Source organism: Electrona antarctica (genome assembly GCF_951216825.1).
Source record: "Electrona antarctica genome assembly, chromosome: 3".
Lineage (NCBI taxonomy): Eukaryota > Metazoa > Chordata > Actinopteri > Myctophiformes > Myctophidae > Electrona > Electrona antarctica.
The window spans coordinates 60,828,020-60,839,940 of record NC_136808.1 but is presented as its reverse complement, the minus strand read 5'-3'; the positions used below and the strand labels follow the sequence as shown (position 1 = coordinate 60,839,940).

Below are 11,921 nucleotides of genomic sequence, written 5' to 3'. Positions count from 1 at the left end.
AACAAGCTGGAGCTGGAACACTAACATTGTAGCTGACAAATACTTATACTTAGGCCTTTATATTCCTTTCGGGAAGCTGATTAACCTCTCAAATGTGTTTTTCTCTCCTCATTGGTATCCCACCTGAAAATATCTTTTCCGTTTACGAAACAGAAATGATGTAAGACAAAGCACTTACATTTTATAGTGTTCCAGTTCCAATTTTGTATGCTCGTTTCTTCTCAGTGCCATCACTTCAAATTGCACCTGTTTATTCCGTATCCTGTGCGAGTTCTCTCTCCTGATGGGATTATAAAATCTAGGTATCCCGCCCCAATTCCATCTCGCCACAGCTTTTATCCGCCGACAGCTCGGTGCAGCGGTTCTTGTATTCTTTATTTCGTTTTACTGAGAATAAGGTTAGAAACACGTTAAGGCCTTAGAAATAAGGGTTAAGGCATAGTTTTACTGGGGTTAAGGTTAGGAATAAGGTTAGGTTTAACCGATTATGCATAATTTACTTAGGTTACTCCTGTATTAAAGTTAAGTAAATGTACTTAGTTGCTTTACAGCACTGCAGCCAAGCCTCCCATTCTGACCTGAGATCAGATTCTAAAAATGTCTTCTAAATCCTGACAGTTTTCTGAAAAAGCCATGTTTCTATGTCAGTCGTTCTTTGATTTTTCAAAAATAGCAGACCTACAAGCTCGAGTGGCGCGCTACGAGCTTGTAGATCTGCTTGTAGAGCTTGTAGATCTGGCTTATCCCAAAATGGGATAAGCCAGGCCTACTGTACCACTGTACCCATAAACCAATGGAAATGCAAAAATAAAATGCAAATGTCTCATAATCCATCAGCGTTGTGATCCTGATGAGGAGGGCGGTGCAGCTGTGCAAGCTGCAGTGCTGGACCGTAACTCAGTGCATTAGTACAGTATTACTTTCCTACTTTTCTTCTTCTTTGTTTTGCATCTGTCACACTCACAGCCTTGTCTCATTGATTGTGGTGTCTAGAGTCTTATACAGTATTTCTATGTATTTTGGTGTAGTTTTCCTGGTTCTGTTTCGGTTTGCCCCAGCTGTAACTCATTTGTAATCACCTCATGTGTAGGCCTAATATATATATCAGATCTTCTCTCCAGACAGTCCTTGTTGAGTCTTGTCTTAGTGTCACATGTGTTTAGTTTGTCTGAGACGTTCTTGTCTTTGTCCACCTGCATTAAACAGCAGTCCATCAGCTTGCGTCGCTGTGTCTGAATTTGCGTTCTCACAACCTGTGCTTGTAGATCTGCCTTTCCCCCCCCCCCCCCTCCAATACAGCAATGCAATGATATCAAAAAGAAAATCTAACATTATGTAATTTGTACTTTTGAATACTTGAGTATTTTAGGCTACTTGAAGTACTTTGTCCACCACAGTGCAACCTGCTGGGAAGATGCAAAGTGACGGTGCTCAACACGGGCTACGATTGGTCAGGAGGCTAAAAGGGGGGGGGGGTTAGCCCGGGGGGGCGTGTTAATCACCTTGTCACCAAGTTCCACCTGTGGAGTCCACAGTGATGGACACACAGCTGGACAGGACATCTAACATTCATCATCACAACCATGCAAGATACACACGACACTCCTCTGGTAAGTAGAGCTACTTAAGATACACACGACACTCCTCTGGTAAGTAGAGCTACTTAAGATACACACGACACTCCTCTGGTAAGTAGAGCTACTTAAGATACACACGACACTCCTCTGGTAAGTAGAGCTACTTAAGATACACACGACACTCCTCTGGTAAGTAGAGCTACTTAAGATACACACGACACTCCTCTGGTAAGTAGAGCTACTTAACCCATTCAGGGAGGGAACCCCTTTTGGTCTTTTAAGCATTATGTTATACTTTAGCTATTTTTGAAAAATCGTGAAAATGTGGCGCAAATCTTTTACTCAAATATTAGCTTCTGGGGGGTCCCTGGAACAACATATCTTTAGATGGGGGTCGGCCGCCAATTACAGAAATTTCTGGGGGTCCTTGACATGAAATAGTTTGAGCACCACTGACATAGAAACATATAGTTTTTCAGAAAACACTCACATTTGTAGAATCGTCCTCAGGCCTAAATGGGTTTGCTGCACTATGTAACTTTCCTCTCTGATTTGAACCCGGGTCTCCTGCACAAGTACTGACATGTTTTACCTTTGTCCTAATGGACCCGGCCTGCCTGCTTGCTCTGGTTGAAAATGTAATCTTGACCTTTAGATCTAAATTTGTGTCAAACCAGAAATAGGATCATGTCAAAGGTCATGTCTCACCTAGACACAGGATCTAAAGGTCTCAATAGAAGAGCAGAGAGACCAAATACAACCCAATTGTATACATTATATTGTTCTAACATACACTAAGTTACATAGTGCTGCTTTTAAGTGGTTAAAGTAATGTTTTGTAATAATAATCTAAATGGACAAAGTAACTATAGTAACCGAAGTCTCAAGAAAGACAAGAGACAAGTATAATAATAATAATAATAATAATAATAATAATAATAAACTTGTCACACTTGTCACACTGATTTATAATAGAAACATAGCATACTGGTCCTTTTATACAGTATATGTCAATACATTATCTTGTTATTTTCTGTTATAGCATTTCAGAGTGGATCATTTCAAAGTGAGGGCTTTCTCTCAAATGTTTCTTTATTTGACATTTATTGCCATAACTTAACAATGTTTCCATTACAGTATATATATATAACTAGTAAATATAAGGCATGCTCTTTTCAGGCGCTGATCTTCCTTGGCTTATATAAAATGGTTTGCATTTAGCAAGGTTGTAGATTCAACAAGCAGCCAAGCTTTTGTAATACACACACACACACACACACACACACACACACACACACACACACCATTATTATCTTCAAAAATCCTTGAGGATACATTAACAATGTTGTTTTCCTCGTCACACTTGAAGCCAAGGTTTTGAAAGACACACAGCGAGACACATGATAAACAGACTGTAACAATCTCTCTCGTTCCTTCTCAAGGACTTTATTGGCATGAGAAAACATACATTCACACTGTCAAATCAAATGTGAAATGAAACAATCAAAAGCAAATAATAATAATAATAATAATAATAATAAAACAATAATAATGCAACTTAGAATAACTATTTACAAAACCATAGAAATTGTGCATTTGTTGTAAGAAAACGTTTTACGTCAGCAAGGATAACTTGGTTTACACTTTTGAGAGAGCAATTGCATCAATATTCCACGATTTTGTATTCGCGCATTTGAGACAAATGTCTGTCTGTCTGTCTGTCTGTCTGTCTGTCTGTCTGTCTGTCTGTCTGTCTGTCTGTCTGTCTTTCCAGAACTCTTTCTTTCTCCTCTCTTGCATGCAAATGCTCCTGTTTGCATGACCATCGTGTTCTCTAACCTCACGCACCTGTAGTCAAATCAAGCCCTCCCATCTTACATTAATCCATTTTGGGCGGGAACCCCTTTTGGTGTTTTAAACATTATGTTATAATTTAGCTATTGAAAAATAGCAGATCTACAAGCTCATAGCGCGCCACCGAGTGGCGCGCTACGAGCTTGTAGGTCTGCTATTTTTGAAAAATTGTGAAAATATTTATTTCAGATATGGAGGATTTAGAAGAATGTTTTTAAATTTCGAGGTCAGGCCTACATGGGTTAAACTATTAACCTACAAATACAATTATGTCTTAAATTGTTTCCCTAAACATTTATACCATAACCACCATTATTATTACCACACAACCTAGTTCCATTGGCCTGTCTGTGAGCAGCAGCATGCCAGCACAACGCTGAGACTGCTTATTGTTAGAGGGATTGCATCATCTTTTTTTTTATCATCTTTGACAAGCACCCTGCAACTACTCAGGCAAATGGATGCAGTAAAAGGACAGACAGAGTTTGCTCAAATGCAAATTTTGAGGTGATATCAATGAGGGATATTTGTATTTATTCAGTGTGTTGCGTTTACTTCTGCAGAAAAGCTCTTATCGTAGCGAGGCACGACGGGTACTTTCAAGTTCAGCAGAATGATTGAGCTTTAGTTGTCTCTCAATGGTATTCCTCAAGCAGAACATTTCTGCCTGCAGTTTCATTAAGTAGACTTTGAAGAGAAAAAGAACACTTTTGAAAGGAAAGAAAAGAGAAAAGCCAGACGTGTTTTGGTTTTGGCTGCTTTTACTCAAATAGTGACAGATAAATATAACACTGGGTGACTCCGCGGTCAATTAAGTATAAATAATGTACCATAATACAGTATTTATTTAAAGGACCACTTCACCACTTTTCAACCTATCTTCATATAATAGGTCCTCACTAATGATCATGAAAAAATGGCGCAATGTCGGTCTGTGTCTCATAGGAGGGCTGTGGACAGTTCAGAAACCGTCTTCCAGTGACATCATCGATGGGGAATACAAGCTAATAAAAACTGCAGGCTTTCTAGTCCTGAAAAGTTGCAATGCGAAAATGGAAGCCATCGTTCTCACGATAATGAAAATCTAAACATTTTTGTAAAAAGATCTTGTTTAAAAAATAATCTGCCTAATGATGATGTCACTGGAAGACGGTTTCTAAACTGCCCACAGCCCTCCTATGAGACACAGAGTAGAAAAAAAATCGTGCCATTTTATCATGATTATTAGTGAGGACCTATTATATGAAGATAGGTTGAAAAGTGGTGAAGTGGTCCTTTAATAATTCACTACAAGAACAAGTTCACTGAACAATCACTTTTGAAAACATATTTGCACACTAAAGCCTTTCCTTAGAGTTATCATGTTGCTCATTTTCTCATGTCCATGTACGGTATGTATCTACAGTATGCTTTGGTTCTATTATTGTCTTATACAGTCTATTTTATGCATTTCATTTGATTGTTGTTGGTTATCCCTTGACACTGTAAAGCACTTTGTAAACATTGTTAATTTCACAAAACCTGTGTGTGTCTGTCTGTCCCGGGCATAACCTGTGTGTCTCAGATGACCCGGTGATGTGTATCCATTCCAGGTTGGAATTCGGTCACACCAACAGTTGTCCTAATATATCTAATCAATCCCACAAAGATCAGTTCCAATTTTATAGTGTTCCGGATTCATGTTTTGTCTACTACATTTATATTTCATCACTTTAACCTATTCTGGGCGGGAACCCCTTTTGGTGTTTTAAGCATTATGTTATACTTTGGCTATTGAAAAATAGCAGATCTACAAGCTCATAGCGCGGCACCGAGTGCCCCGCGCTATGAACTTGTAGGTCTGCTATTTTTGAAAAATCATGAAAATGTAGCGCAAATCTTTGAATATATATTCTTTCAAAGCGAACATTTTTGACTCAAATCTTTGCTTCTGGGGAGGTCCCTGGAACAATAATGTTCAGATGGGGTTGGCGGCCAATTACATATATTTTTGGGGGTCCTCGACATGAAATAGTTTGAGAACGACTGACATAGAAACATTTTTTTTTTCAGAAAACTGTTCCACAAATTCCACTTGTTTATGAGTTCTGCCTTCTTCGTCTCCTCCTCCTCCTCCTCTCTGTGTCTTCCTCAGTGACTCCTGCCATGTCCTCTCTCACCACATCCTCCTCCTCCTCCTCCTCCTCCTCCTCCTCTCTGTGTCTTCCCCAGTGACTCCTGCCATGTCCTCTCTCACCACATCCTTAAACCTCCTCCTCCTCCTCCTCCTCCTCCTCCTCCTCCTCCTCCTCCTCCTCCTCCTCCTCCTCCTCCTCTCTGTGTCTTCCCCAGTGACTCCTGCCATGTCCTCTCTCACCACATCCTTAAACCATGTCCTCTCTCCTGCCATGTCCTCTCTCCTGCCATGTCTTCCTCAGTGACTCCTGCCATGTCCTCTCTCACCACATCCTTAAACCATGTCCTCTCTCCTGCCATGTCCTCTCTCCTGCCATGTCTTCCTCAGTGACTCCTGCCATGTCCTCTCTCACCACATCCTTAAACCATGTCCTCTCTCCTGCCATGTCCTCTCTCCTGCCATGTCTTCCTCAGTGACTCCTGCCATGTCCTCTCTCACCACATCCTTAAACCATGTCCTCTCTCCTGCCATGTCCTCTCTCCTGCCATGTCTTCCTCAGTGACTCCTGCCATGTCCTCTCTCACCACATCCTTAAACCATGTCCTCTCTCCTGCCATGTCCTCTCTCCTGCCATGTCTTCCTCAGTGACTCCTGCCATGTCCTCTCTCACCACATCCTTAAACCTCCTCTTTGGCCTTCCTACTGTATATCCTCTTGAAACAGTGGCGTGCACAGATAGACACTAGGGGGTGCTAGAGCACCCCCTGCCCTTTTGGCAATGTGCCCTTTTGAAAAAAAAGAAAAAAAAACATTTTTTTTCTTCTTCTTTTTTTTTGATTTTTCAAAAATAGCAGACCTACAAGCTCATAGCGCGCCACTCGGTGGCGCGCTATGAGCTTGTAGATCTGCTATTTTTCAATAGCTAAAGCATAACATAATGCTAACACCAAAAGGGGTTCCCGCCCAAAATAGATTAAGGCAACCGGCCGGTTCCACGCGCTGCACAAGGTGCCCTTTTTTAACTTGAGCACCTGCCCCTCTAAATGTCTGTGCACGCCACTGTCTTGAAATTAAATGAAATGATTACTATATTTACCCAGGGTATCTGGGCTAAGCTCAAGAACTTGTTTCCAGCCAGGCCCTGCTCATAGAACATTTCATCGTAGTGGTTCAATGCCTTGTTCAAGGGCACTTCAGCGGTGGTAATTTCAACGTGTCGGACCGCTGATTCGAACTGGCGACCTTCCGGTATCAAGACCGCTCCCCAATCCGTTCGGCCACCGCTGCCAGCATCTCAACCTCGCCTCTCTTGTTTTAATCCCCAAAACCCGATCCTCTAATGTAGTCACTTCTGATCCTGCCAATCCTTGTCACTCACTCCTAAAGTGGATCGTAATGAGGGCTCAACTTGCTGATTGTATAACATTTGAATCCCAACCTAAAAATGTATGTTATGTTTTAAGAGCTGGAAAGATCTCTGTTACTGACAAACAAACACTCTATAGATATTAGAATCATAAAATAGAACTATTGAACACTTATTTGAACAGAAAACTATTATCACTTACAGCACCTTTAATGCTCGTGGTGTATTCCTAGGCCATCATTTGCATGTGGAGCGAGAATGAAAATGCTGTTCACTTTGCATTCACCAAACATTCCTTTCAAGAACACCAGCTGGCTCCACCAACTAAATTCATTTACTCAAGTACAATTTACAATTTAGGCATTTAGCAGACGCTCTTAATCCAGAGAGACTTACATTAAGCAAGAACAAAAAGCATGGCAATACATCACATACATAAAAAGTAGTTATCATGACAAATGCGTACGCTAAAGAAAGTAACAGTGGAATATCTATATAATGAAACTATACATATAAACTATACATATACAGTATACTATACTATGCTATGAAGTGCTGTGCCTGTGACTACATACAATGCAATTCTAGTGCTGTCTACATAACATGCTATAAGTCTGTATCAAATGCTATCTAAGTCTACAGAAGTGCTATCTAAGGGGGTAGGGTAAGTGCTATCTAAGGGGGTAGGGTAAGTGCTATCTAAGGGGGTAGGGTAAGTGCTATCTAAGGGGGTAGGGTAAGTGCTATCTAAGTCTACAGAAGTGCTATCTAAGGGGGTAGGGTAAGTGCTATCTAAGGGGGTAGGGTAAGTGCTATCTAAGGGGGTAGGGTAAGTGCTATCTAAGGGGGTAGGGTAAGTGCTATCTAAGGGGGTAGGGTAAGTGCTATCTAAGGGGGTAGGGTAAGTGCTATCTAAGGGGGTAGGGTAAGTGCTATCTAAGGGGGTAGGGTAAGTGCTATCTAAGGGGGTAGGGTAAGTGCTATCTAAGGGGGTAGGGTAAGTGCTATCTAAGGGGGTAGGGTAAGTGCTATCTAAGGGGGTAGGGTAAGTGCTATCTAAGGGGGTAGGGTAAGTGCTATCTAAGGGGGTAGGGTAAGTGCTATCTAAGGGGGTAGGGTAAGTGCTATCTAAGGGGGTAGGGTAAGTGCTATCTAAGGGGATAGGGTAAGTGCTATCTAAGGGGGTAGGGTAAGTGCTATGGCCCATGGTGGAGTCTGAAAAGGTGGGTTTTCAGACTACGGCGGAATATTGGGAGTGAGGCTGCAGTTCTGATTGTTATGGGAAGTGCATTCCATACCAAGTACTGTACAATTTTGAGGTTTTTGAGTTTTACTTTACTAGCTTTAGTTACTAGTTAATTGATTCTATTATTAATACAATTACGTGAATTAACCGCTAAGCCCTTTTTTATACTGCCGCCCAGTGTTGATTTTGTCGACTAAAACTAAGGCGAAAAATGTTCGTCGACCTTTTATACTGAGGAAAACTAAATGGAAATGAAAACCAAGCTATGATGACTAAAATGAAGACTAACTATACTGACAATTTCGTCAACAAATAAAAACTAGACTAAAATGTTAGGAAGGGACTAGTGGACAAGAGATCCACTATAAGGCCTTTTACAATTAGTTGCATGCTGAAAATAGCCGATCTACAAGCGTGCTGCGACGCGTTGTGAGCTTGTAGATCAGTCATTACGACGGCATCAAGGCCCGCCAAAATACATTTTAGTCGACTAAATCAACTGTAGATTTAGTCGACTAAAATCTTATGATATTTAGTCGACTAAAACTAGACTAACACTAAGACATTCCAGGTGACTAAAATGTGACTAAAACTAAATTAAAACTATTCAAGAGACTACGACTAAAACTAAAATCAAAATTTGCTGCCAAAAACAACACTGCAGCCGCTGGGCTGAGCTGGGTGGTGGGTGCTGATGGGTGCTGATGGGTGCAGCACCCGGGCTGAGCTGGGTGCTGATGGATGCTGCACCTGGGCTGAGCTGGGTGGTGGGTGCTGATGGGTGCAGCGGCCGGTCACTGAATAACTCACGTATGTTTACAGGGGCTGCTGCGTCCACACGGAAGCTGTGTGAGATGTGGAGCCATGTTGGAGTGGTCAGAAAAACACAGGTTAGTAAAGCATTGTGGGTAAATAAAAGTACTTAAGTTATACTTTCCATCCACCACATGCCGTCTCCATCCATTCATACTGGTAAACCATGCCGTCTCCATCCATTCATACTGGTAAACCATGCCGTCTCCATCCATTCATACTGGTAAACCATGCCGTCTCCATCCATTCATACTGGTAAACCATGCCGTCTCCATCCATTCATACTGGTAAACCATGCCGTCTCCATCCATTCATACTGGTAAACCATGCCGTCTCCATCCATTCATACTGGTAAACCATGCCGTCTCCATCCATTCATACTGGTAAACCATGCCGTCTCCATCCATTCATACTGGTAAACCATGCCGTCTCCATCCATTCATACTGGTAAACCATGCCGTCTCCATCTGGTAAACCATGCCGTCTCCATCTGGTAAACCATGCCGTCTCCATCTGGTAAACCATGCCGTCTCCATCTGGTAAACCATGCCGTCTCCATCTGGTAAACCATGCCGTCTCCATCTGGTAAACCATGCCGTCTCCATCTGGTAAACCATGCCGTCTCCATCCATTCAATGTGTTGTGTTATGTCTATCATATACAGCATCCTGCTTGGTTGCCCTTGCTCTGCTGCATTGGGTGAGTCCATGGAGAGTGTGGCGCCCCCCAGAGGCCTGGCTGGAAGAGCGGGCGGCAGGGAGAAGAACCACTGGGCAGCGGGCAGAGTGGGCGACATCGACTTCATTGGTACAAGCAGGACAAGAGGGAAGGTGAGGGCACAGAGCACAGACTTAATTGGTACAAACAGGACAAGAGGGAATGTGAGGGCACAGAGCACAGACTTCATTGGTACAAGCAGGACAAGAGGGAAGCTGAGGGCACAGAGCACAGACTTCATTGGTACAAGCAGGACAAGAGGGAAGGTGAGGGCACAGAGCACAGACTTCATTGGTACAAGCAGGACAAGAGGGAAGGTGAGGGCACAGAGCACAGACTTCATTGGTACAAGCAGGACAAGAGGGAAGGTGAGGGCACAGAGCACAGACTTCATTGGTACAAGCAGGACAAGAGGGAAGGTGAGGGCACAGAGCACAGACTTCATTGGTACAAGCAGGACAAGAGGGAATGTGAGGGCACAGAGCACAGACTTCATTGGTACAAACAGGACAAGAGGGAATGTGAGGGCACAGAGCACAGACTTCATTGGTACAAGCAGGACAAGAGGGAAGTTGAGGGCACAGAGCACAGACTTCATTGGTACTAACAGGACAAGAGGGAAGGTGAGGGCACAGAGCACAGACTTCATTGGTACTAACAGGACAAGAGGGAAGGTGAGGGCACAGAGCACAGACTTCATTGGTACAAACAGGACAAGAGGGAAGGTGAGGGCACAGAGCAGACACTTCATTGGTACAAACAGGACAAGAGGGAAGGTGAGGGCACAGAGCAGACACTTCATTGGTACAAACAGGACAAGAGGGAAGCTGAGGGCACAGAGCACAGACTTCATTGGTACAAGCAGGACAAGAGGGAAGGTGAGGGCACAGAGCACAGACTTCATTGGTATACAAACAGGACAAGAGGGAAGGTGAGGGCACAGAGCACAGACTTCATTGGTATACAAACAGGACAAGAGGGAAGGTGAGGGCACAAAGCAAACCTTATAAAAGTTTGTGTTCTATATAAAACTCAGGGCTTATACCAAAGCTATAGAGCCAGGTGCGAGAGAGCAGGCCAGCATTGAAGTCCACAAAACATGACTAATTAAAGGGCGAGACACTATAGTTACAGCTTACAGGTTGTCAATGTTGGCTTCAAACTGATGATAGTTTGGAATGATAGTTTGGAACCAAATGGATCCTTATGGGTCTGTAACTCTGAGAGTGTACAAATGGAATTTTATACATTCCCAGAGTTAAATTAACATTGATTTTACAATATACATTGGGGTCTCAGAGATAGAAATGCCATTAAATAGTAGCCTGGCTAATAAGCCAGACTCAAATCACACTGTCGTGTGGTATTTGAGTCTGGAGATGCTGTGTATGGATCTTGTTTCCCGGGGGGCGGGTTCAAACATTTTCTCTTTGACGCAATTGGTCAGAGCTACTGTCAGTCAAAGGTCTCAAGCATTGAACGTCACTGTACCAAAGCCCGCCCATATTGCATACCGTGTCCCGATTGGCCACACCAGTTCTCTGGTGTAGGAAATGGGCGTACAATTGAGCCTCTCCAGACCGTAATCCACCGGCAGGCAATTTTGTTTTTGCCAACGGCTGATTCGGTCTGGCTTATTAGCCAGGCTAATTAAATAGAGGACCGTAGCCTAATTCAGGTCAAACCGGAGGCCCTTGAAATGAAAATGGCTGAAAATCACTGCTAGAGCCGTAAAAACCTTCTCTTATGGGGGGGTCCTTGGCATATATTTTCAAATGGGGGTCCAAATGGGGGCTAATGAGTGTAATTTTGGGGGTCCTTGACATGAAAAAGGTTTGGGAACCAGTGGTATATAGCCTATATACGTCCCCATGCAGCCAAAAATGTTGAGAAGCCCTGATCTACAGGCTATCGGTATACAACTGGTGCAGTGTTGTTTTCGTCGACTAAAACTATGACGAAAAATGTTGTCGACTGTCTTTTTCCACTGACGAAAACTAAATGGAAACTAAATGAAAACTAAGCTATGATGACTAAAACTAAGACTAAATATACTGACAAAGTGACAATTTCCTCAACAAATGAAAACTAGACTAAAATGTTAGGAAGGGACTAGTGGACAGAAGCGCGGCACATTGTGAGCTTGTAGATCGGCTATTTTCAGCAAGTGTAAAAACAGTCATTACGACGGCATCAAGGCCCACCAAAATACAAAATACTAAATCAACTGTA

General features: G+C 42.7%; 1 protein-coding gene across 1 annotated transcript in view; it reads left to right on the top strand.

The window, feature by feature from the left end:
• The first annotated feature begins 1,509 nt into the window (after positions 1–1,509).
• Positions 1,510–11,921, top strand: part of trpm5 (transient receptor potential cation channel, subfamily M, member 5) — a 79,228-nt gene continuing 68,816 nt past the window's right edge. Inside the window, exons 1-3 of the mRNA XM_079497568.1 lie at positions 1,510–1,610; positions 8,982–9,049; positions 9,637–9,802. Coding sequence (XP_079353694.1) covers positions 1,584–1,610; positions 8,982–9,049; positions 9,637–9,802 — 261 coding nt within the window. The 5' untranslated portion in view covers positions 1,510–1,583. The remainder of the gene's footprint in view (positions 1,611–8,981; positions 9,050–9,636; positions 9,803–11,921) is intronic.